General features: G+C 41.7%; 1 protein-coding gene across 2 annotated transcripts; it reads left to right on the forward strand.

The window, feature by feature from the left end:
- Window positions 1–2,944: 2,944 nt before the first annotated feature.
- SMIM30 (small integral membrane protein 30) lies at window positions 2,945–26,480 on the forward strand. Of its 2 annotated transcripts, XM_069228954.1 has the most exons (3): window positions 2,981–3,071; window positions 12,491–12,571; window positions 24,572–26,480. In XM_069228954.1, the coding sequence occupies exon 3, from the start codon at window positions 24,642–24,644 to the stop codon at window positions 24,831–24,833; it is 192 nt and encodes a 63-aa protein (XP_069085055.1). In that variant the 5' UTR covers window positions 2,981–3,071; window positions 12,491–12,571; window positions 24,572–24,641; the 3' UTR covers window positions 24,834–26,480. The 2 variants fall into 2 exon arrangements, with proteins under 2 accessions (XP_069085054.1, XP_069085055.1); XM_069228953.1 differs by lacking the exon at window positions 12,491–12,571 and having other exon boundaries at window positions 2,945–3,071.
- The last annotated feature ends 719 nt before the right edge of the window (window positions 26,481–27,199 follow it).

A 27,199-nucleotide genomic window follows, 5' to 3' on the forward strand; every position in this document is an offset into this window, starting at 1 on the left:
ATCCTTGAACTTCCGTAGTATCAGTAGAGACTGTATTGTCCAGGGACACAATGGAGGATTTTATGTCTAGTAGTTCTTTCAAAATTGTATCCATAGCTGTGGAGGGTAGTTCAGTAGAATCAGCCATTTTACATTTGGAGTCAGTGGCTTCAGGGTTTCATAATAAAGCTGCACTATATGATAGTTACCTTACTACTTTAGATTCTGACATAGGGCGTAAATCAGTTATCTTCCAAAGTTCTGTTTATAGTGATTGCTTGATTTTATTCACCATTATAATACAGTAGTACATTGCAGCATACATTCCATTTCTATTGTAATACACTTTCCATTGTAATGACTTGTTATATGCATGCAGAATAACATTAGAAGAAGGAGAAAGCAATACAGTGCTTCAATTTCCGTCTCCCTATGCGATTGTGATATCCACCATGTAGGTTGCAGTCAGCTTTTGCCAAAATTATATTGATTCTGTTAAGATGTGCATATGTTATCTTTGCGTCTTCCAAACTGTGCCATTTTAAGGTACGATCATTCGGACCAGACAGTACTCAATGTAACATACAACACTTTCCATGCTGCTCAGCACAATGAGGTAAGAAGCAAATGCGTTTTCCTGTTTTCTCTGAGCCAAGTGTATGTTATCCCGCAGTCTTGTGTGGCGCGCTCCAGTACGATATAACAGCCAAGTAAATAAAGCATCCAGAAGTGGCACATGACGATGTCAATGCTTGATACATTAAGGCGAGAAGCGCACCCTTGTATTAATTACCGCTAGGCCGCAGGCATGATCTTTTGCCGTATGCCACATTGCGCTGCATTACATAGTGATCAAACACGTCGGAGATTATCCAGAAGCCGCACATGGCCTTTCCAGGTTGCATGGTGTGACAAGGTAAGAAGCGCTCACATTCTTCATTTCTGAAATGCATAAGAAAGCGTCCGTACCAGTCAGAGTTTGAGACAAAGTTCACGCCGACATTTTGGCCTCACCGATCGACGTAACTTATAGCATTTCATTAATTTGCAGAGCGAGTTGTTCATCCTGCAGGTATCCGACAAGTACTCTCCCTTTTTCCTGACATATTGATATCAGAGAAATGTCTTTTGGCCTGTTTCCGCGTCTCTGTTCGTTCTGGCTCTAAAGAAGAGCCGCCATCTTTAACGGCTCCACCCCCTGCAAAAGCCTTTTCGTACTCTGGCCAGATGGATGGGATGGCTTTTGAGTGAAGTAGGCATTGACACCTTCCGGTTAGTGCTCATTCCACTACACGGGCAATGGCTTTAAAACCTTTTAATTTGGGTTCATGTTTAGATGATATTTAAGAGGTGCCTGATTGGTCATCAGAGTCCACATTTAAATCTTTTTTTATAAACCAATTGTGGATTTTGCTTCCTCAGTGGTTTCTCAGCTTTAAACAAGCATCATCGGAGCCTCTTGTCCCGACAAAGAATGAAATGTTTTCTACAATTCGCACCATGAATTTTCTTTTCTATTAAAGACGCGGAGGTAAAAAATATCCCACCCATTTACTTACATACTTGTTGAGTATTGTATAATTGGTGTTTTTTCCCTCCTTGACGCTGTTATGTAATTGTTTTCATATGTCCTTTTCTGGATGAGTGTTTCCGACTTTTGTTTTTTACTTTCTTATTAGGGAAAGAGAACAAGTGAGTAATGAGGCAAAAATGTTCCAGACGGCTGGGAGTATGCATTGCTGTCTCTCGTGCTCAACTGATGTTCCTGTCTTGCTGTTCCAGCCTGAAGTCGTGAGGTTCCTGAGATCTGAAGTGGAGCTACTGGTGATTTGTTCCACTAGGTTTATGAGCTTGCCGTTACAAGGTCTTGGCTGTTTCTTTGGACTTAGACTAAGAAATAAAGTTGTATAACTTCAAGAGGGTTATATAGGGCTGTGTCTCAATGGGTGGATATGTGACTATGATGTGGTCATGTGAAATGTAGTGTTATTAAACTTTTACTTGGTTGGCTACTAAAAATGGAAAGAAAGAGAAGAATAATCCTTGCCTCCGTGTCCTTCAGAGAACTGAATATTCTTGTCACGAATGCTAGAATTTGTTGTATCCAAAACACAATAAAAAGGACTAACACCTACCGCCAAGGCACTTGTTATAGCTTAGGCTGCATGAAATTGTCACACTTTTAACTTTTAAGAGTGTGACGGTTAGTAGTGTGTTAGTGCTATCTTTGCCAGCTCTGCCAGGGGCAACACGTGGTGCAAGCTGCAGTGGCCTCCTAGCGAGGGCCATGGCACTTTTTTTTTTTTTTACAAATTAAGTACTACTCCATAGCTTGTCACAGTCATGTTTGCATGTGCCCACTTCATTTACAACAAAGCCTCAGCATAATCACAAAAAGTCATCAGCATGTAACTCCAAACTGCCTCATAATTGCCTTTCTGCGACATCAATGTCCTACTTATTAAACAGATCCCATCAGTATGCAAATAGGCCCGCTAATATTATGAAACCCCATCCCAAAATGTAATAGTAAAAAAAATGTGAATTAATCAATTACTTATTTAAAGCTTTGCCTTTCTCAAAGTCGGTTTCACAAAGTTCCACATTTACTGGCCTAATTAGCAACAACTACGTTTGCTTAATTCTTTTAAGTGTTAAACGTTCGCTCTAAATCCCATGCTCCCTGATATACGCCTTGGAGTAATTCCGTCGCTAAAACGAGATAGTCCATCCTATTTCAGTGAATCGACACAAGCAACATCGATAATATGGCGGAATACTTAATATCGAGACCGTATTATGTGTTTCCGAGAGGATGCAAACAGCGTGGATTAGCTGGCGTCACTCCGCGAGACACCACCCCGCCTACAACTACACCCCATCTATAATGGGACGTCGGAAAGAAAACATCAGCCATTGGTGAATGCGCTTTATGGGAGTTGTAGGCCAATGTTTTCATGGGATTTGTAGTCAAAAAGCTTATTTCCGCGTTTGTCTGTACGCGTGAATGTACTGACTGAGAAGAACGTGCTGGGCGAGTCCTAGCCGTGCATTTAACACTCCAATTTGAAACCTTTAACGAGCAATATCTTGTAAGTGGTATTTAAGTTTTTTTAATTAAACAGGAAACGTATTTTTTTTTGCCAATGTCTTGATGAGTACATATTGCACAGAAAATGTGTTTTTATTTCTCCATGTGGCCTCGTGTGTGTACAGGTACTTCCCGTTCACTTAATTGCAGCTCTTAGCCCAGTCACTGCACTTATCTCGCCAGCGTCAGTGCTGCTTGGATCGTTTTGTTTCGCGCAGCCTCATGACTGTCGATCTTCTTTTAAAAGTGCTTGCTATTCGTGCAGTAAAGCCAAGCTTGCAGGTACACCAAGCGAGCGTTCCAAGTGGCATTTCATTCCTGATATCTGTCTAATGGTTATCCATCCAGTATATGTTAGCCTAGCTGTCTTTTAAGAACTGTTGTGGCGAGTGAGAACGAAATTTAAAGCCATTATTTCACTCTTAATTTCAGGTAAACATAGATGCCAAGTTTCATACTGCTTATGTGACATTTCATGCCTTATGCGTGACAATGAGTGAAACTTAATTACAATTAAAACCAGGCAGAAAAATCCCTGTAAACATAAATATTAGAAATCACCCCACACATGAAGCGCGAAAGTGACAACATATTGCCATTTAATTTAAAGTTTTCTGTGTCGGCAGAGAGCAGGGACTACCCACCGTCAGCCTCATACAACAATGTAAATTTTCCAAAGTTTAACTGGCAGCTGTTGATCTTTTTTGACCCTTTACCTCTCCTGGCTACTGATAGTAGTAGCAGCTAAATGCTGAGTTTCAGAGGCTTTCTCAGCATGCTGACAAATAGCTTTTGTCACTGGCACATAAAGAACTGGTTCTGAGAGCAGAGCACCTATCCACATGGTGTGACAAAATGTTCCAGTGCGGGAATGGAGTAATGACTAACAATTTGCATTAGTCTGGCACGTGATGCATGGCATTTGGCAGACTGTGTAAAATAAGTAACAAAGCCCCTCTACCAGCACCACATAATGTACGATGCGGCAAAAGACTTGAAATAAAACATGTGTTAAAATCTGGACTTTTTACATTTTAATGTTTGTAATTAGAGTGTTAATATTTTTTTACTTAATAGTCAGCCAAAGAGCATGCTACCACGTAATTTGATGATTGATTTCATGCATTGTCATCCATGCAACACCTATTGGATTTTCCATGTTTGTTTGTTTTTCTGTCATCATTTGCACTTTATGCCATTCCTTTTTAGGGTCGAGCCTGCGTTGCATGCGCTCGCGCATGCGTATCGCAGCGAGACACTTTAGTTACTAGAAAAGTGCTCGGAGCCCTGTCGACGTCACGTCAGTGACCTTCATTGGTTCATGGGCTTGCCTAGTAAAATCTGCTTGCTTTCATTAGTCGAAGGCACGCACACGTCTTGCCTTTTCCAGTGGTTAGCCCTCCTCGAGCGCAGTGACCAAGTACAGAAAACATGCGAGGCTCGCTGTTTTCTGTCTGATCGTGGACTACTTTTTTCCTCTATTTTCCACGTGATTTCACTTGGCAGAAGTCGAGCGCTTTACACACTTAATTTCACTTTTTTGGGTTACCTACATAAAAGCACTTTTGCCAATAGATGAAAAGTCGTGTTAGGAGTTTACAACGCGATCATCTCTAACATGATGCAACGCAAGACCCGTTGCATTGCAAATGCTTGTTTCTTTATGGGTTTGAGTTTGCTGCTTGTGTCAAATCTCTTTCTTTGTAATAGCACCCTAGTTGTCATTTCTGCATTAATATCGGTCTATCTCCTCATTCTTGTGTATCTCTCTTTCTTTCATTAAGTCCATTTCCTCTGTTTTTTGTATGTTGGTGTCTTTTCCTTGTTGTGCTATATTATTTTTTTTTCTTATCCACCTTTTCCGAGTAAATGCTCCGCACTGCTCCTGTGCAGGACATTTTCACTCTTGCTTCCTGTGTTTGCCTGTTTTTTTGTGTGAGCCTTGGTCTTCTGCATTCTCCTCTTGGCTATAGCATCACCATACTTGCTTCCAATATCCTGTTGTCATTCGTTAAGTGGTGTCCTTTGGCTCATCTGGTCCTTTTTAATATGCTCTTGTTCAGCGCTCAAATGAGCAGTTTTCATTTTTGTTCTTTTAACACTCTTTGTGACATTTTACTCTTACTAGGCTTGTGCGCTGTTTCTTTTGATCACTATTTTCAGTTCCCTCCATGTTTTTATAAATCTCTTACCTCCTGTCTTTATTTTCTTCCTTCTCTTAATTGTCTCTTGCCCAGCCTTTGTTTTTGAATGTTTTTTTTCTGACTTAGCATTTGTTTAACTTTTTCCTGCCCATAGTCATCTGTATGTAGGGAAGTAGACTCTGACATATGTAAACTTGCGGAGTGTCATAAAAACTCAGCCAGATTCTGCAGAGCTCCGCCCATCCCTACGATCTTTGAAATGTTAGTTCAAAGCAAAGAGTGACTATACCATGATACTTTCCATCTTTAGAAGGGAGCCTTGTGATTGTTTAGCCCACACAGATACTTTTTCATCATTTATTAGTTGTTGCTCTTAAAAGATTTCTTATTCCTGTGCAAGTGAATGGGACAATGCAATGCAGCCCATCTGTCCAAAATTTCACTATAAGGTTTTTTCCACCAGGTCCTAAAATAAAAGCTGCATGGGTTCCTTTCCGATACATCAGCATTAGCTTTTCAGAGGTTACCACCACCTTAAATATCCACTTAGAGGTCCTTCTAGTGCCAAACCTATTCCAGAGACTCAAGCAGACAATTATAACACACAAATGTATACAAGTACCAGTCTGGGATAAGTTGCTGAGTGAGTTTTCGATGGGCCGTCGGTCACACATGTACACATGCAAATAAATAAATAATGCTGATGGCACCAATGAGCTCTGATACACACAGATCTGATGCTGATATAGTCCCACCGAGTTAGGATGCACACTTACAACACAGAAATCTAAATAACGCACTCACAATGTATCCCTCACTTCCCACAATCCACAAATGTAAATATCGTACCCACAGCGCACAGATGTAGGCGTACTTCTGATAGTCTGCGAGTTTTGAGATGCTTGCTCACAACACACAGATGCAAAATGTCACCCTTGCAATGCACACATGGGTAGACTCCATGTAGTGTCCCCATGTGTTTAGAATTGGACACTTAGAACAAAAACACTTTTGTGAGGGCCGGCGCATGCACGATGGCTAACAAGAGCATTAAACACAGAGTTAAATCCAAGCACTAGTGTATTGTGCTGTAGCTGCATTTGTGTATCTCAGTCTGTGAGGCTGTGCCATACTACTCAATGTGTGCAGCGGATCGGGTGGTTTCTTGCGATCAGGTGCTCCCTTCAATCTCTGCTGCAACTGCTTATGAGCCACTCAGTGCTGCAGCCTGGAGCATTAGCAGGCTGCTTCTCCTTTCTTCTCGGCTCACAGAGGACTCCAGCATTCAGCTGTTTGAAAAGGGTGCAGCAGGTAGCTGGGAAACAGAGACGGGACAGCAGCAGAGCTTCCACTGCTCTCTCTGTAACCCATAGCAACCCCATTAGACCAACCCTGGGGCTACAAAGACGAGAGAGCAACACTGCCTCCCTGAGAGCGAGGGATACACACCAGCACCAAGCCATAATGTACATACTAACTCAGATCGCTTGGTTTCTAACAGTGGGGTTATCTAAACTCAACCAAGTGGCGGTTGGTGACTGCGCCAACACCCTCACCCCTCTTAGGAAACCACCCAACAACCACACCAGCACAAAAGCACTCTGGTTCACCGCCGAACCTGAGGCCTCCAAGAGGGAATGCCGGAAAATCAAGAAGGTATGGCGCCACAAACAAACAGAAAGCAACCACGCTGCCCTCAAGACAGCCATCCACAAGCATCACCAGCTCATCCGGACTACCAAAAGATCATTCTACAAAGACCGAATCGACAACAACGCACACAACAGCAAAGAGCTCTTCAGCATCATCAAAGAATTCGCCAACCCAAAGTCCTGTTCAATTGACCCCCCCCCCTCGTAAGACCTCTACGACTCCCTCGTCACCTTTTTTCACCGCAAGATCACGGACATCCACGGCAGCTTCACCTCCCTGATCCCCACGACCACCGCGTCCACCTCTAACCCCAACTCACCCAGACACACCAACCGCCTGAGCACCTGGACCAAAACCAACGACGAGGGCACCAACAAGACCATGAGCACCATCCACTCCGGATCACCCGCCGACCCCTGCCCTCACTATATCTTCAACAAAGCCAGCAAATCATTGCCACCTCCAACTCCGTGCCATCATAAACAGCTCCTTTGAGACCGCCACCTTCCCGCAGAGCTGGAAACACGCCGAAGTCAACGCCCTGCTCAAAAAACCCATGGCAGACCCCGAAGACCTCAAGAACTACTGGCCCATCTCCCTCCTTCCCTTCCCAGCGAAGGTCATCGAGAAGATAGTCAACAGCCAACTGACCCGCTTTCTGGAGGACACCGGCACGCTAGACCTCTCCCAATCCGGCTTCCGCAAGAACCACAGCACTGAGACCACTCTCATCGCTGCAACCGATGACATCAGGATCATGCTCGACAAAGGAGAAACCGCGGCCCTCATCCTCCTTGACCTCTCAGCAGCCTTCGACACCGTCTGTCACCACACCCTCTGCGCACGCCTCCATGACGCCGGGATTTGCCACAATGCCCTGGATTGGATCACATCCTTCCTCTCTGGTAGAACTCAGAGAGTCCGCCTCTCTCCGTTCCTGTCAAAATCCACCAAGACAATCTGTGGAGTCCCACAAGGATCCTCTCTCAGCCCAACCCTTTTTAACATCTGCATGGCGCCGCTCGCCAAAATCGTCTGCTCTCATGGCCTCAACATCGTTTCCTACGCGGACGAAACCCAACTGATTCTCTCTCTCACCAAGGACCCCGCCACCGCTAAGATCAACCTCCACAACGGATTGCATGCCATCGCCAAGTGGATGGAAACGAGCCACCTCAAACTGAACTCGGATAAGACGGAGATCCTCATCCTTGGCTCCAACCACTCTGCCTGGGACGACTCCTGGTGGCCAGCCACCCTAGGAACCGCACCAACCCCCTCCACCCACGCATGCAACTTCGGCTTCATACTAGACTCATCGCTCACCATGACAGAGCACGTCAACGCTGACTCAACCTCATGTTTCAACACCCTCTGCATGCTTCGCAAGACCTTCAGATGGATCCCCATAGACACCAGAAAAACGGTCACCCACACCTTCGTCAGAGGCAGACTGGACTACGGCAACGTACTCTACGCGGGAAAAGGGGCCAAGCTCCAGAGGAAACTTCAACTTATTCAGAACGCCTCATCCTCAACATCTCACGCCACTAACACATCTCAGCCCACCTCAGAGACCTTCACTGGCTCCCCGTCAATAAAATGATCACCTTCAAACTCCTCATCCACGCTCACAAGGCTCTCCACGACACAGGCCCTGCTTACCTCAACGAACGTCTCAGCTTCCACCTACCCACCTGCCAGCTCCACTCCGCCACCCTCGCCCTTGCTACCGTCCCCCACATCCATTGTACCACAGCCGGCAGCAGATCCTTCTCCCACCTCGCCGCCAAAACCTGGAACTCCCTCCCCGCCGAACTATGTCTGACCCAGGACCTCCTGATCTTCAGGAAAAGACTCGGGACCTGGCTATTCGAGCAGTAGCAACCACCCCAGCGCCTTGAGACCCTAACGGGTGAGTAGCGCACTTAACAAGTCATTGATTGATTGGCGGAGTATTTGCCGAACTCCGCACTCCAAGCGGAGTGGGAAAGCTCCACGAACTCCGCCGGCAGTGTGGAGATTACTGCCCAGCCCTAGTGAAAGCACCATGGTGTAGTCTGTAGACTGAGATAGAGAAAGAGACCGCTTGTCTGACCTAATGCAGTAGCTTCCCACAATTAACACCGTGGCAGATGGGAACTGGATTAAATGGGTTGTGGCTGGCTGTGGTCTTATAATTCAATTTTGGATTCAAGAAGAAATGTCCATTTATTCTCGGCTGTAATGTAACATCTGTTACTGCAATGAAAAGTGGGTTGAATATAAAATCTGGGTTCAGCCCGGTCAGAAAGTTTACATTCAGCCTCTAGAATGGAAGTCGAAATCTTCAGCAGGACAGGGTAACAGGCTATAGCCAAGAGAGCCCCATGTTGTCTGAAAGCCGCTGGATGAGCTCTCTGTGAAGCCTGTTGACGTTGATGTTGAAACAAGGAGTGGGAGAAATTTGATTTTCATTTTCAAGGAAAGTCCATCCCTGGCCTGAAACGTTTTGCACCTTCGCCCAGTGAAGATTACTACCTTTGGACTTAGTCTATTTTTTAGAGCTCAGATTCTTTACTCCACAAGGCCACATACCTTCTCTATGAGGTCTGGCTGAATTAGAATTGCTGCTGTGGAGAAGAACATAGCTGGAGTAACCTGAATGCACCTTCATTGGATCGGTTTGGTAGCCTTGACCAAGTCCCCCACCCATTCCCAGAGCAAAAAGTTTCTAAGTCCCAGGTTTCAGGATTTGTGAGGAGGAGTACACTTTGACACCAGCCAAGGGTCCAGGACCGTGGAGACACCACTTGAGGGTCAAGGATCACTCCAGCAGAGGCCAGCAGCAGGTTCCAGGGCAGATCCAGTTGGAACTGATCAGAAGGGGAACAGAAGAAAAATGCCTCCAGGGCATTATGGAATCCTAGTAGTTCAAACCGGAGATCAGCCTTATGACCTCTGGAGTCAACTGTTTTGTGAGATAGGAGGCCCAGACTTCAGGGTTCTTCTTAGGTCACAGACAACAGGTCCAGTCTCTTCTGTTCTTCCACAGGTCCAGATAGTGTTCTGTAGGGATTACTGGAGACTGCATATTTATGCCCAAAGACAGCCTGTGGGTGGAGGAAACTCCTGGCCACTCTAACCAATGGGGTAAAATTTCCTAGGGGTAACCATACCAACGTTTACAGTACCTCTTGTATGCCATACTGCAGACAATCCCACTGTGGCCTTCTCTGCCTAGAGTCAGTATGGCAGAACCTTTTGTCTCTTGAGCAGAGCTCCTTTCCCCACCTTAAAGATGTTGCCAGGGATATAAGCAACGTTCTCCTGTGGCCAGTGTAAACCAATCATTAGGGCTGCTTCCTTCCCACTGGCCCTGGTGTCTGACTGACTAGGGGCACAAAGGAATGGGGCAGGCCCAAGTGTTAGTCTCATCTGCCTGTGACAGGGTAGGCCTCTTTGAAGTTAAGTTCCTGGACAAAACCCAGATGATCAGCCTACCAGAGGAACAGAACATATCCCCACATGCAAGGCCTTTGTCTCAGCTGTGAGAGCAGGTTCACACTTTATCAAAGGAGCGTGACATCTTCTGGGTGAAAGTTGGAAGCTCATTCAAATGGGCTTCTAGAAGCTTTAGGCAGGTAACAGACAACTTTCTAAAATAGAAGTGATAAACTTGTCAGGGCAAGTGAGGGTCCAGTTTTTGCTTCTTGAGAAAATGCCTGTTCACTGGTAATGTTAAGAGGTCGTGGGAGCTCAAACCGGGGGATGGGACCCTAGGCCCCCATATGAAATAGTCGAACTGGTAAAGGTGAGTTCCCACTTGCTAATATTTATTTATAGGCGTCTCATTGCCGTAGAAGGTGGTTAGATATTAGCATACGAGGTTCCAAAATTTTGCAGAGAGAAGTAATATCCGATATGTGAGTCAAGCTTGTGGTAGATGAAGTTGTATTTATTCCAGCATGTTATGAGATATATAGGTAACAGGTAGAACATACAAAGTGCTCAGCCAACACGTGTTCTTCCACAGGTCCAGATAGTGTTCTGTAGGGATTACTGGAGGCTGCATATTTATGCCCAAAGACAGCCTGTGGGTGGAGGAAACTCCTGGCCACTCTCTAACCAATGGGGTAAAATTTCCTAGGGGTGACCATACCAACATTTACAGTACCTCTTGTATGCCATACTGCAGACAATCCCACTGTGGCCTTCTCTGCCTAGAGTCAGTATGGCAGAACCTTTTGTCTCTTGAGCAGAGCTCCTTTCCCCACCTTAAAGATGTTGCCAGGGATATAAGCAACGTTCTCCTGTGGCCAGTGTAAACCAATCATTAGGGCTGCTTCCTTCCCACTGGCCATGTTGTCTGACTGACTAGGGGCACAAAGGAATGGGGCAGGCCCAAGTGTTAGTCTCATCTGCCTGTGACAGGGTAGGCCTCTTTGAAGTTAAGTTCCTGGACAAAACCCAGATGATCAGCCTACCAGAGGAACAGAACATATCCCCACATGCAAGGCCTTTGTCTCAGCTGTGAGAGCAAGTTCACACTTTATCAAAGGAGCGTGACATCTTCTGGGTGACAGTTGGAAGCTCATTCAAATGGGCTTCTAGAAGCTTTAGGCAGGTAACAGACAACTTTCTAAAATAGAAGTGATAAACTTGTCAGGGCAAGTGAGGGTCCAGTTTTTGCTTCTTGAGAAAATGCCTGTTCACTGGTAATGTTAAGAGGTCGTGGGAGCTCAAACCGGGGGATTGGACCCTAGGCCCCCATATGAAATAGTCGAACTGGTAAAGGTGAGTTCCCACTTGCTAATATTTATTTATAGGCATCTCATTGCCGTAAAAATAACATTGGCTTAGCCTGCACACTGTAGGCCAAATAAATAGCAAAAAGTATATTGTGAGAAGAATTATGGCAATCATTTTTAAATCTGTATGACTTGGACAAAATGTGTGGAAGATTGGGCAAAAGGTTTGATCGACCATAGGGTATACACAGGTGCCATTTTGGAAGGGAATAAGTGCGCTTAACTAGTAATGTCATGGTTGCATTTTAGTAAGTGATGAATAAATAATGCTCGGGAGAGACTTATCCATGTACATCTAAAGAGTAATGCAGAAAGGGAAAAGGAATACACTAATACTGGAATACATATTAGGAAATTTTAAAGTAGATATATCTTTTACGACTTAGGTGTTGTGTACACGGGTGCCATATTGTAAAGGACAGATGCACCCTAAACTATTAAAATGCACAGAAGGGTCCTAAACTATAAAAATGATCTGACCAACACATCTATGTCCAGCAAGAGAGTAATGGAATAAGGAACCAAATGTAAGTGTACACCATATTAGGAAAGTGTGAAGTAAATATCCTATCATCTATGGCTTAAATGGAACTACCAGCTGAGTGATCTTGTAAGCTGAGCAGTGTGCATCATTCTTATAAAGAAATAATAATACTTTATCAAATGTTACATGGATCTGCCCCATACTGGGTAGATGTAAGAATAGTCCTTGTCAGAGTGCAGGCACTGAAAAAGTCCTCAAACTTTGATTATCTAGGTTGTCGATTTAATTGCAGTGCATTTTTAGAAAAAGAAATGTCATTCTTCATCCATGTGCCATCTGTATTCCACAGCTCACAAGCAGCAGATCCATCTTGCTTCTGCCTGTCTGAGTCTAAGGTTCCTGTGTTCTCCTCCGAGGTGGAATGTTTATGGTAAATTCAATGTAATGTAGCACTGCCATCCTTATCTTTGGATGAATAAATTTGTGTTGATAAGGTGTATATGATATCTTTATTTTTACATACCAGAACATGTTCCTTTCTTCTCAAATTAAGCTGTCTCATAGTTTTTCCTATGTACATTTTGTTACAATCACAAATGATAACGTAAACCACATAGGTACTGAGAAAACTGAGAAAGTGGTAGATCTTGTAATTTATTTGTGTTTTATAATTGAAGTTGTGTTTTGTTGAGACCCAATGTGAATACTGAGCATTTACCACAAGTGAAAAAAACATTAGGTTGTGGAAACCTGTTTCCTTTGGCCTACTGACAGGTGGTGAGTAACTGCAAACTCTGGTTTCTCTGATGGTGTGTCCTCAGTGATATGTGACAAAACAGTGGTTGGTAATGATAGAATCAAGACCAGGAGCTGCCTTAAAAAGGCCCCAATATTTGTTCAAGATGACTGGACCTCGAATAGGTTGCTATAAACGTAATCCTGTTGTGTGTAGTTTTTTTTTTTTTTTTTTTTTTACATGCCCGTTCTATCCAGTTATCTTGCTCTAGCCTCAGCAACAGTAAGCATAGTCATATACCCTCGCTTTTAAGCTGACCGGTATTGATAACATTCTTGCACTCCACCTTAAATTAAAGGAGATAAAGAGTTTACCTGACTCTGGCTGTCTGTTTGAAGTGACATTTCAGTATGCAAGTACAGTAACACTCCAGATGTAGTCTCTGGCAGTCCCATTAGAATACATGCCAATACTTTACAATCAATTCGTAAAATAGAAGCATTTCCTAGCTCCACATAGGCCAGAGAAAAACTCCAGAATACTTTTACCTATATTAAAAGGAGGGAGTGAAGAGGCATATTCCATCTCTGAGGCTTATGCTGCTCTTCAGAATTGCACCTGTTGGTTGCAAGGAGCCAACTTGTTGTCTCTGGTATCAATCACTCACGCCATCCGCCAAGTAACTGAAATAGAGTGAACTCCTAAGAGACTTTTATCAATGAATGTCCACTGAAGCCGACACAGATTCTATTTCCATACCTTCAAAACAGGATGCCTAGAGATAAGGGTACCTCTAGCTTGTTTCTTGGCAATCATCCACCTTTTGACTTGTCTGATAAGTAAATGTTGGGCTTCAGTTAGGAAATATGGCAATAGCATGGAAAAAAGATACTGATGAGCGTGCTTGTCATCTGTTCCTGAAAGATTAGAGGGATAATATACGAGACCTAGCACTGACTTTCCTCATGAGAAGAATTTCATACAATAGACTACTGTAATGTCTCAGTAAATGCCCTGACCCACAATGCAACCTAGAATTTGAAAGGTACGCTTTGAATTGAACATTTAAAGAATGACATGACCTTGCTACTCGTGTTTGCAAACTGGTCACGTACTGCCAATTCTGAAACTTCAGCAATAAGAAAGCAATTTCACTGAAGGCAGTAATTCCACTGCCTTATGATAGAAGCTGCTTAAAGAGTCTCTTATCTCCCCAGACTCTTCAAATGAGAGTGGAGACTTGTACACTGGATTTGTAAGCTAGATAAAACTAGACTGTATGACAGGTTCAGCAGATGTCAAAAGGTGACAAGAACTGGAATGACAAAAGAAGAGGCTTGATGTAGATGTGAATATATGCTAATAGGGTGGGTTGACTTCATGTTTATTTGTTTGCCAAGCGAGTGGCCAAAAGTGCAGTTGCTAAAATCATTTTGCAAGAATCTGTAGAGTTGGTGCTTTGAAGTGTAGGGAAGAAGAGTTTGTAAAGGGTGGCCACTTAAGACTGAAAACTGTAATTCATGTATGGCACATTGATAGGCAAAAGGCGATCTGCTGACTCCTCTGTAGTCAGCAGTATGAGTGAAAGATTCTTCAAGGTGTAATTGTATATTGTCAGACCAGCTTGAGCCATGAGCAGTTTCCTTTTTTGGGACAGCATTGAAAAAGATATAATTGAGCTGAAAATGTCTCATCATACTGCTGCCTTTGTCTTGGACAGCAGTGCAGCCTGTTGTATGAAGTGTGCCTCTGATTCTTGATTGAACCAACTCTCATACTTTTACATGTGTATGTATTACAGTTAGAGGTAAACAAGCTAGCGATCAGCCTAAAAAACGTTTTTTTTTATTTTTTTTAAACTTGCTATGTGTTTCCTCCACTGTACAGGAAGACATCAATGTTTTGAAATGTGAGGTTCCTACTATACGTCTTGAGCCATGTAAGATGTTTTTGTGGACATTGTAATAATGAAAGATGCACAGAGTACACATTGACAAGAAATTTCAACAAGTTGCCCAACCCATCGACTTGTACCAATGCATCCTTAAAAGCAGGTGAAGAAAAAGCTCCAAAATCTGCTTGACAAGGCAAAAATAGAGCCATTGTTGAGGTTACACTTCATGAGTATCTCCGATTGTAGCTGTGCTGAAAAGGGTAGCATACAAATTTGCATGTGCCCAACATGGTGATGGAAATTGTGCGACATCCAAGCCCATATCTCAGTCTGATGATCAGTTGTTTGAATGAAACATCTGCCTTCTCCTAATCGGACCTCTTTAAGGGCAACCATCAGCTAGAGCTAGATGAACAATCCAGGTTCATGATAACTTTTTTAACACACATGGAACTCTTTAGATTCAAAATTCATAGCTATGGAATGTCCTCAACTAATAACAGTTTGCAGAATTCATCAGGTCTACTAGAACTTGGTTCAGCTACAGTGATGACATTTTTTGTGTTTGGCCCCATATCAGGAAGAGCATGACCACCACCAGAAACAGACCTCCCTACAAACAGTGTAGCCACTGCTTGAGAAAGTGGGACACTCCGTGAATGCTGACAAATGCAAGCTAGATAGCTATTTACATTGTTTTGCTACATGTTCTCTAGATGAGTCATGCAGCTGGATCTAGAATCTTTCTACATTTCACCAAACCCCTGTTCCATGGAATGTGTCAGAAAGTTGACCTTTGTTTGACATGGCAGCTACTGCACTTAATACATTCCACACTTCACAACAAGAAGCTTCCCACTAACAAAGCTGACAAAGAAAGGTAGATTGTTTGGTACACAGAGTGTTTTGAAGTGTTCAAATCTGGGTTGAAATACACCATGTGACTGGCAGAGGCGATGGCCTCTTTAATATTCTTGACCACCAATATCACTGTGAATACCAGTTCGGTAGGTCAAGGGGATGTAAGTGCAAAGTAAACCAGGAAATGTCTTGCCTTGTTGTATTGTGTTATAAGCAAGCCGCATTTTAAACGAAATTGAGAAAGCATACTGTCGGCCTGAAAACGAAAGGTTAGTGCTGCAATATATGTTTTACTAAGGCAAACCTTGCATACTGGTCACTGAGCGCTGCTGACCATTTATGGACATCTTTGAGCCAAACGCCACCCACTATTGAGGGGTGGGACATGTGTATCATGAATTATAACTTTACATTTGTGCACAAACCAGGACAAGACCCTTATCAAAAGCTTCACAGGAAGACCTCACTTTAGAATCAGTCAAGAGAGTCATTTTGAACAGCTGACCTGTTACAAAAGTCATTCAGTTTTCAGTGGCTGTCAGAAAAAAACATGGCCTGCAAAGAAGTTCAAGATACACTCATTATTACACCTGGAGGTCTGCTGCTTGAAGAAACTCTCATTGCAATACGACTAGATCTGCACAGGCGAGTTGTGAACTTTGCCCACGAAAATCATCATGGTATGTTGCCAAACAAGTTCCTGCGATAGGTGCGGTTCCCTGGGTTAGAAGCACTGTTTTATACAGTTAGCAAGTCCTGCCTCCTAAGCAAAAGCACTAGGACAATTGTACAGTATCACAAGCTAATCATGTCTGACGAACTTGTGTGGTCAAAAGTAGCCAGTAATTTCTATGGACCATTGACGTATAGGCATTACTTGTTCTCATTGACAAGTTCGTCAGATTCCTCATTGTGCAGTAGTTCTCAACCACTCTGACTGCTACTGTACTTATTAGTACTTGATGATTTTCTTTGCAGCGTTAGGTGTCCTCTCTATATTGAAGTCAGACAATGAATCCCCTTTCAGTGGAAGTAAGTTGAAAAGATTAACGTGCCACTTGGTTATTATATGTTAAAATAGCTACAATTGAGCTGAACGTGGCTCATCACACTGCTTCCTTCATCCTGGACAGTGGTGCACCACCGCAATGTGACTTCGAAAGAACCACCATTTGCACCTTCAGATGTGGCTGCATTACAGTGGAGGTAAACATGCTAGTGATCAACTTAAAAATAATTATTGAACATTGTAAGATAATGTCCTTGTGGTGTCAAGTTGATGGTATGGCTGTGAATTTTATAGCATCATCAAAAGGATAATACAGTAGGCCAAACAGATACACATTTAGGTGAATCAGGTACTGCACAAGGTGCTCTGACAGCCATGACACCCCCACATGGATGAACAGTGAAATAAATGGTTATCAGAATGATGAGATTGCCAAAGCTGACAAAAATACAAAAGAACAGGTGAAACAATATGCCATCAAGAAGTGGCATACAGTCTTATCCAGACAGAGAGCTAGATCTTGGGTCTCCAGAAACAAATATGGAAATCTGATTCTCATTTACAAAGCACTCTCATGTAAGTGGTGCGCTTGAAAGGGACTCTGGTCTCAACTCAAGTATGTCAGAGATTAGTTATGAGGAATGCTTCATATTTCAGAAGGTTTAAAGGGCAGGTGTTTAGTGATGCACCATCACCCCTTTATAAGGAAGAGTTATCCTCTCATGGAGAAGTCCCAGTCAAAATATTAGGAAGTGAACTATTCACCTCTAGTTATGCGCTCCTTCCAGAGCGAGGATGATAAACATTGCTGCTCTACCAGAACTATTTGTCACCTATTTGTCATTGAGCAAATATAAACTGTATAGCTGCCAAAGTTATTTTTTAATGGTATTCTTCTTTGTGTTCTTGTTCTTTCAGGGGTGGGAAAGAATTGAGACCAAAGGGTTAAAACCTTATTTCAAATGTCCCCACCTCTGACTCCAAGGCCACAAAATGCTCATATTCTCTTGTGCTGAAGACCAATATAGTGCCCTAAAAATATGTTTCAAAATCGCATATCAATATAACCCAAAATCATGCCCACAAAATATAGCCCTTTTAAAAGTACTTTATATCATAAGTCAAAATACTGACATAGCCAAATCTAGCCTTGAAGCTTTGTGAAAACACAAAAATTACACTTGTGATCAAAGCCGTCCAGCCATAAATTAATCATCTATATGTATTTGGGGTCAACTGATTTGAGCATGTCTGACGAAACATATTGTCCACCCAAAGTCAACAACATGATGTGGGGATGATGTAGAAGATACTATCCTTGAAGGCTGAGCTTGGGATTTGAGAGTATGTAAGAAGGATGTAAGAGATGGCCCTCTTCTGCTTGTCCCAAAAGCACTTGAACTACGAAATGTAGGGTTCACATGACACTTCTTCGGTGTCATGCAGACATCCATACTCTTAAACACTTAGTAATCAAAAAATTGTCATGAACAAGTTCTACTTCACGTATTTTAATAATCAAATTATTTTTGTATTGCAGTTTTTGCATTTGTTATCCTAAAGCCATTGAACCTAAATAAACAGTAATATCCAACATCCACTTAATATAGCCTTACATCCCGCTGCTAAGGGCTACGATGAACCTGAAATATAGGTCAAAGCTGCCGGCAAGGGACTATGAGGATGAGGACCTTTAACAACAAGCATATCCAGAGGCAGAAGGCTAAAACATTCCACCCACTAAGAGTAGAATGTGTTAAATTAAAAAGGTAAAAACAGAAGAACAAACATTGGATGGTTGAAGCAAGAGCCATTATACCAACCATTATAGACTGGGAGCTACTCCATTGTCTTCAGTGGAGCTCTCAACATTTCAAAGTTCTAATACATGTTTGTGCTTCACTGCATTTCTTTCATACAATAAACAATTTAATAACATGCATATCTGTAACTAAAAGTGGAAGAAAAAGGCATGTTCTTAAATACAAGAAAATAAATTGGCATCATTCAAAGAGACAACAATTGACTGCATCTAAAAAGGGATTACAAACGTCTTGAAATGTTGTACAGACACAATTTATGAATGAGCAGACCCACCATTAAAATGTGGAGTCTTTTAACATTGATGATTATGTCACTTAGGTCGTGTATTTTTAATTATGGCTCATTTCTCTCAATGGTACCGTCTATAAATTAAGGTCCGAGTTCAAAGGTGTATAAAGTTTCCTTACAGATCACTCCACTCAGCAGCCAAAATATGCCAAGGAGGCGACACTAAATGATTGTCCTGGGCCTTATGCCATTTACATAGACACATAACACCAATCTGCTTCAACCCAGAACTCTTCCCCAGTGCTAATGGGCATATTGTTTTGACAATGGAGGAAGGTTATGTTAACCAGGAGAAGGATTAAATCATTTAACAAGTGCAAGAATTAGACTGAGAGAGACAAATATACTCCACCATTGGGCGATGAATCTGCCAACAAGGCAGCTGTGGCAACGAAGAAAGTGGCAGTCTTTGAATAATTGCTGAATAAATGCACCTCTTCTAGAGGGGTAACCTCCGACATATACAAACTGCTGAAGGAGGGTAAAACATGGGAATTGGAGATACCAAGCATCCTGGAAGCAGATAATGGGCAGGGAAGTTTGTAATGAAGAACAAGACATACTTTGTGCAGATATTGCAAAGAACTGTGCCCAACATAAGGAACAATGCTTTAAACGCATGTACAGTTGGTACCAGACACTGCCACGCCTAAAGGCAATACTCTGAGGTAGCGAAAATATGTTGACTATGTGGCTTTGAGGAATGCCCCCATCCCAAAATAGTGGGTATGGCCAAAAATACAAGGCTGCTGAAAAGAGGTGCTTATATGTATTATTAGAGAGATAAGGGGCTACCCCATTGTGGAGTATCCACTCTTACTGGTTAGACGGTGCATGACATGAAAATGATAGCTTATGCTTGCCATCTGGTTAATAAACAATCAGCAGCATTTGGCACCCATTGATGGACTATCTCCACTGTGTAAAGAAATTTAACATTGAGGCCCATTTGAATGAGGACATTAGATTGAATCTACTGAAAGTGCTGCAGGTGTTCCAGATACATTGTGCAACCACCGAGGCAGGTTGTAACTCAACTGGAAGCAAGAATGGGGCCCGCATTTAGTGTGAGGAAGGAGGCAAGGTGGAATTTAAGGTTTAAAAGTTTGGTAAGCGAGGTATCTACTAAAAGTCATTCTAAAAAGCAAATCTCATAATTCTGAAAGGCTGGTTTATATATGGAAGCTGGGAGACCATTGTTTTATGCACCATATATTATTCCCTAATAGCAGTACAATGTCGGAATGATAGGTTATGCTGGTGTGCTGACATCAGCTTCCTTCCTGTCTGTAACCAATTAGCACTACGTTGAATATCATAATTCTTCTGCAGTGCGGGGTCAGTTGCTACAGTTATGAACCAGACCCATCCATATCAGACTGAAAATCCATGTAAACTACCTGTAGTAGGGTCTTAGCATTTATAATTTCCAACTAATAACAGAAAGCAAGGAGTTCAAACTAGATGTACTTGCAAATTGACAATTATGTAAATTAAAAAAAAAAAAGTAATATCCACCATCTTATCGCTGGCTGCCTAACATTGTAATTCAAACTATTTCTCTTTGGAGGAGATACTTGTAACAATGTATATTTTTTTCCAGTCTGTTCAATTACTTGATATTTCAACTGTTCCTGTTCTCAGAAACTTGAGAAACACAATATTGTGAGGTCACAACACGGCTCCTTATACATTGGTTTGGTTGCTTCTTGTTCTACTATAGGTCGTGGCTGTTTTATTTGATGTGAATGGGGCTGTTTAATTATGACCAGAACTAAAATCAACATCTGTGGATTGCGAGTGTTCTTTCAACAATAGAAAGGATGAGAGTAGGCTTCACTCATAAAGGTTTGCTGGAGAAGGAAAGTTGAGAGAAGGAACTGGACATGCAAGAGACTGAATGAAGGAAACAAGAAGTAATATTCCCCTTCTTTCACTTTCAATGCGTATGAATGACGGGCCTGCGATGACCTGCTTGTGGTTACTGTAAACATGTCTGCCAGTTTCAAACTTTATTTATCCTGTGGCCTTGTACACTGTGACGGTCCAATCAAGTGCAACTGGAGTGATATGTTTAAACATAGACGTTAGAGGGAGAGAGACATTAAAACTAAAACATTTGAGCCCAACTTTATTCCCTTCACTCCACAACCAGAATCTTTCACTGCCACGCAATTATGTTAAACGTGCAGTATGGCCCTAACATGATTAAGATGTACATTTGGCAAGGTTGAGTATGATGGTGCAGTACTTCGGTGGATAATAATTTATGCTACTAACCTCAGGATACTTCTGTGGTGTGAACATCTTAAGGGCTTTATAATGTTTCACTCCATGAACAAGACGTCCTATAAAGGCATAAAAATACGAATTAAACACATCAGTGATGTTGTAAGTGTCTTACGTATTTCCTTTTCCCCACTTTCCTCCCCGAAAATGCGGACTCTCATGTCATGATGTTACTGGATGTGTTTCAGCGTTCTGTGAAAAAGTTGAACAAATTGAGTATGCCAGTCACCACTAACAAATTACTTGCCTTGCCATATCGATAATCATCATTCTAACACACCACTCTGTAAACACAAAAATCTACCTGTCTAGCTTACGGAAGATTGTGCATCTCTTACTGTTAAGCTCTTCTGGTCTAATGACCAGAACCATATATAAACTCCTTACGTCTGAAAAAGATGCCGGGCTGTCTGTTAAACACTGAGCACAGGAAGGTTAAAATAAACGTTTCTGCTTCATACAATGTAGTATATTACCCTAGCGTGGCATGATTATGAAATACAGGGAGTGCAGAATTATTAGGCAAGTTGTATTTTTGAGGATTAATTTTATTATTGAACAACAACCATGTTCTCAATTAACCCAAAAAACTCATTAATATCAAAGCTGAATATTTTTGGAAGTAGTTTTTAGTTTGTTTTTAGTTTTAGCTATGTTAGGGGGATATCTGTGTGTGCAGGTGACTATTACTGTGCATAATTATTAGGCAACTTAACAAAAAATAAATAAATACCTATTTCAATTATTTATTATTACCAGTGAAACCAATATAACATCTCAACATTCACAAATATACATTTCTGACATTCAAAAACAAAACAAAAACAAATCAGTGACCAATATAGCCACCTTTCTTTGCAAGGACACTCAAAAGCCTGCCATCCATGGATTCTGTCAGTGTTTTGATCTGTTCACCATCAACATTGCGTGCAGCAGCAACCACAGCCTCCCAGACACTGTTCAGAGAGGTGTACTGTTTTCCCTCCTTGTAAATCTCACATTTGATGATGGACCACAGGTTCTCAATGGGGTTCAGATCAGGTGAACAAGGAGGCCATGTCATTAGATTTCATTCTTTTATACCCTTTCTTGCCAGCCACGCTGTGGAGTACTTGGACGCGTGTGATGGAGCATTGTCCTGCATGAAAATCATGTTTTTCTTGAAGGATGCAGACTTCTTCCTGTACCACTGCTTGAAGAAGGTGTCTTCCAGGAACTGGCAGTAGGACTGGGAGTTGAGCTTGACTCCATCCTCAACCCGAAAAGGCCCCACAAGCTCATCTTTGATGATACCAGCCCAAACCAGTACTCCACCTCCACCTTGCTGGCGTCTGAGTCGGACTGGAGCTCTCTGCCCTTTACCAATCCAGCCACGGGCCCATCCATCTGGCCCATCAAGACTCACTCTCATTTCATCAGTCCATAAAACCTTAGAAAAATCAGTCTTGAGATATTTATTGGCCCAGTCTTGACGTTTCAGCTTGTGTGTCTTGTTCAGTGGTGGTCGTCTTTCAGCCTTTCTTACCTTGGCCATGTCTCTGAGTATTGCACACCTTGTGCTTTTGGGCACTCCAGTGATGTTGCAGCTCTGAAATATGGCCAAACTGGTGGCAAGTGGCATCGTGGCAGCTGCACGCTTGACTTTTCTCAGTTCATGGGCAGTTATTTTGCGCCTTGGTTTTTCCACACGCTTCTTGCGACCCTGTTGACTATTTTGAATGAAACGCTTGATTGTTCGATGATCACGCTTCAGAAGCTTTGCAATTTTAAGAGTGCTGCATCCCTCTGCAAGATATCTCACTATTTTTGACTTTTAGGAGCCTGTCAAGTCCTTCTTTTGACCCATTTTGCCAAAGGAAAGGAAGTTGCCTAATAATTATGCACACCTGATATAGGGTGTTGATGTCATTAGACCACACCCCTTCTCATTACAGAGATGCACATCACCTAATATGCTTAATTGGTAGTAGGCTTTCGAGCCTATACAGCTTGGAGTAAGACAACATGCATAAAGAGGATGATGTGGTCAAAATACTCATTTGCCTAATAATTCTGCACTCCCTGTACTTATCCTCATTATAACAACGTGAGACGTGATATAATCATGTTTTCTGGGACATCTCTTTGCCTTCTGGCAACACAAAACATTTATTTACTTAAGGCAACATAGTATTGAACATGTGACCTGTTGGCAAGAAATATTGTTACCCTGACTCCCATCTGACAGTGCTCTGATCTGCAACACATTTTATTTCTTTGCTTTTGTCCATGTGCTTCGACTTCCGAAAATGTACATATGGCTAACCATGTCTATAGAAGAACACATACTCTCTTAAACTGAACATCCTAGCCTACCAGGAAAGGAACAAAACTAGCCTATAACAGAAGTATGACTGCCCAGACATGAGCCCTCATGGCCCTCCGTATTGGTCCTGATGTGCGGTGTATTTAGAACAGTTTTTCAGCTTGATGTACAGTACTCACATTTAGGCACCCTATTATGCTTACTGCATGTACAAATTATGTACTACGTTGCCATGAGGTAGGTATGACACAACCTTCTGACATCTCCGATTTAGTTTCACTATTGAATTGTATGCAAAGGACTAAGGTGTGGCGGAGGCTACATGGTTTGAATGCAACTCAGGGTTCCGATGGGATTGCATTGCCATGGTACTTACACCTGTTCGGTTCAATTGTTATGGTCTCCCTACAGCTGATATAGACGGACAGATGTTAACACCTTGTCTTTTATGGGACCTTGAGACTACGCATCGCAAGCATCGAAACGTTGGCATCCAGTACAGGATTGGATATTTGGAAATCAGTTGACTCGTATGACCTGACTGAGACTAATCCCTGAATAATACCAATTTTTGGTCCATATGTACCTCTCTTTTTGCATCTTGTGTACTTCTTCACGCACTTTTCAACATGTACTTGACCGTCACTGCTAACACATCTAGAGATGTACCTACATCACTATTAACATGCTGAATAACAAATGTAGAACTGTACCAATTGACTTAAATTCTGTGTTTGTCCATGTAATATCTTGAATGATGTTTGCTATCTGGATCACTAAATGCATTTGGTTAGTGAATTTAATAATTTCCAGAGCGTTCTCTCCTGTTTTATTTTTAACATAATTCATATCACTCTCTTAAAATGAATCTTTGGGAGCCGTTGTTTCCTTTCTTATCAATAAACCCAGGTTTCCTTGGGAGAAAAGGTACCCCGTGGTGCAGATTCCTGATTGCAGAAGAGGCACCTCCTCCTTGTACCCGTTTAAAAGCAGTATCTTTTACTAGACTTTCACAGACTTAACTTGATGTCCTTTGTTTTCAAAGACAGACAGTTAGTTTCCTATTAAAAGTGATATCAGTCATATTTTGACCAATTGAATCTTGAAATGTAAGGTATTATTACAGTGTAACTGTATAGACATTGCTAATGAACGGTTCAGTTTTGGTCAGTGTTGATAAAGTGCGTATTTAATCAGACTTTTTATTTAATTGTTTTTTCATAGCTGAAATTGACCTCCTTTATTCAGTAAAACCTGAAAATCTGCAGCTGCCTAGCTCACAATCAAGAAGAACATGACAGCGTTTGTGAACATATTTAAACTATTACCACTTATCATCTCGTTGCTCTCTGTGCTTCCTGGAGCAGAAGCCATGGATGGGGGAGACGCAATTGCTTTTATCCTTGGAGTTGCAATTAGTGTTGTTGGTCTTTGTGCCTGCCTGGGGTTCTATGCCAGAAAAAGACGTGGAGATGTAGGAATGTGAGGAGACGTTGGGAAAAGCTCCAAGCCAAAGCTCTTGTAATGTGCATTTGCAGTGCACATAAACATGCACGGAGGGTATAATGTATGTCCTGTTCATATAATATGCAAAGGAAATAAATGTCTCATTGTGTTTGCTAAGGGACAACAGTTGCACTGTTTTAACAATTAATAATCTCTGTTTATGACACTTTTGATTATATAATTTGACACTTTGTTGATTGTACATTTACAATTATCTTTTTCCATAAGATCAACTCTGTATTTAAACTTATATTTTATTTACCTCTTGTGGCTTCCTATGCTTATTGAGAGAAATATTTCCTGTAACAAAGTCAGCTGTCGCACAAGAATTTGCAGAGACCTAGGCAACATGACGTTTTGTCAGTTGGGCGTTTCCTCTTGATTATCAAAAACCCCTCTCTGATGCCATTTTTTGCAATCTTGTGTACCCTTGAGGCTATTTGTGGTGGTGTCGTAGGACAATTGACTACATTTACAACATATCAGTTGACTTTAATGGATTTCATGTTTTTTGTGAAACGCTGCATATTTTTCAACATTTCTTTTTAAAAGTCTAAAATAATGTTGGTATGTAGATCACAGTTGCAAAAATCCAGAACGCAGCAGATAGATGGCACCACATAACCCTAGATTCACACAGGTTTTTCAGTGAGTGTGTCTCATTCCTGACTTGGGTGGGACTTGCTCCATAATTTAATGGAGTAAGACACACAGGATAAGGTTTATTAAACTGGGCTAAAGATTTCGTTCATTGTTGTGTCTGAATTCCAGACATGTGAATTTCAGGAGATAAAATAATAATCAATTAAACAAAGTCTAGTTTTTCTTTCTGAGTGAGCCATACAGCTTGTAGTTTCCTTGTGCACAAATCAACCAGTGCCTAATATGCAGCTTTTGTTAGTCTGCACCTAGTATGCTTTGCAGTTGTTCCATATCATACCTTTTCAAAATGTTTTCTAAGAGGAACTCGTTGGCTTTGTACTCCTTGGACTTGCTGCTTTGCTCATTCGAGATGGATGGACTCCAAATATCTATTGGAAATAGCACTATATGTTACTGTTAACATATGTATGAAACAGTCGATAACCAAACAACATTTCTAAATTCACTGGCTGCTCCACCTCACATAAACGATTATGGTCATTGTGCAAATTTGTGTTGTTTTGTTGATTCACACCATACAATATATTTACTCTGTGAATGCATCTGGTGTGCAACTACATATGAACTATATCACATCAAGTAAACATCCCCAGTGAAGTCTGTCATTGTTTGAAAGAACCCTAATATAAAAATGTGCATTTTAAAGTTGAGATTTACTGGATTTAACTGCAAATTAAGAAACCGCATTGGGCCTTTTTTCTTTATCGACTTGCCAACTTCTTTGTTTAATGATAATGTAGCATTAAAAACAGGTATGTTGTGATTTGCTTTTTCGAGTAATTAATGGGGACTGTTAGGGAAATGTAATTGTTTAAGCCATACGACTGGCAGATTTGGTATTTTCTATTGTATAAAAAAACCTTTACAGGTATTTAGATATTAATTTCTGTTATGTGACTGCAACGTCTGTTCCTGAATAGCTCTCTTGTATTATTAAAAAAGTGCCTAATTTGTTCCAAGAAAACTGACTTGTCTACGATATATATTTCATTTTAAAAGTTTGTCAAACGGTCTGATAGAACAAATGAGACCCTGCTTGCTCCAGATCTAAAGTGTGCACATTTTTAACTATCCAGGCCCTCTCTCTTGTAATAGTGTTAAGGCAGGCCATGACTTTTATTTTAGGATGAGCCTCTGTTTGCTTGAGAGTTAAGGTATTTATTTTATTTTCACATTTTTCCAAAGTGCGCCCACCAAAAGGGTTTCATCGGGCTGAACAATAGAATAACCTTAGATGCCTGCCATCTATTACAAACAGCAGGAAAGTGGTGCAAGTAGTTTGGAACCATTAATATGTTGTATCAGTGTGAAAGGGGACTTCAATGGGCGTAAGGGTGAGTGTTAAGTCAGAGGGAAACATTATAGTTAGAAAGTGCAGACGTTAAGAAGCTGAGATAAATGAGTGGAAACAGTGAGAAATTGTCTTGTCTTTGGACTACATGTAGGAAACCCACCTTTTCTGCATGTTTACCCCAGTTTTTGCACCTCTTTGCTGTACCCCACCATCTTTTTTGCTTGCTTTAGAACTCTGTAGTCTTTATCCCTAGGAACCAGAAGTAAAATGCCTATGTGCCCTCTCGTTACTTAGTGAAATTGGAATACTCCTAATTGGTATATTTAACTTCACTATAAGTTCCTGTTATATGGTACAGAGTGTATGCAGGGACCAAAAGTTAAATGTCG

Source organism: Pleurodeles waltl, chromosome 4_1 (assembly GCF_031143425.1).
Source record: "Pleurodeles waltl isolate 20211129_DDA chromosome 4_1, aPleWal1.hap1.20221129, whole genome shotgun sequence".
In the NCBI taxonomy this organism is placed as follows: Eukaryota; Metazoa; Chordata; class Amphibia; order Caudata; family Salamandridae; genus Pleurodeles; species Pleurodeles waltl.

Coding starts and splice junctions, on each gene's coding strand:
- SMIM30 (XM_069228953.1), top strand. CDS start 24,642: ATGACAGCGTTTGTGAACATATTTAAACTATTACCACTTATCATCTCG.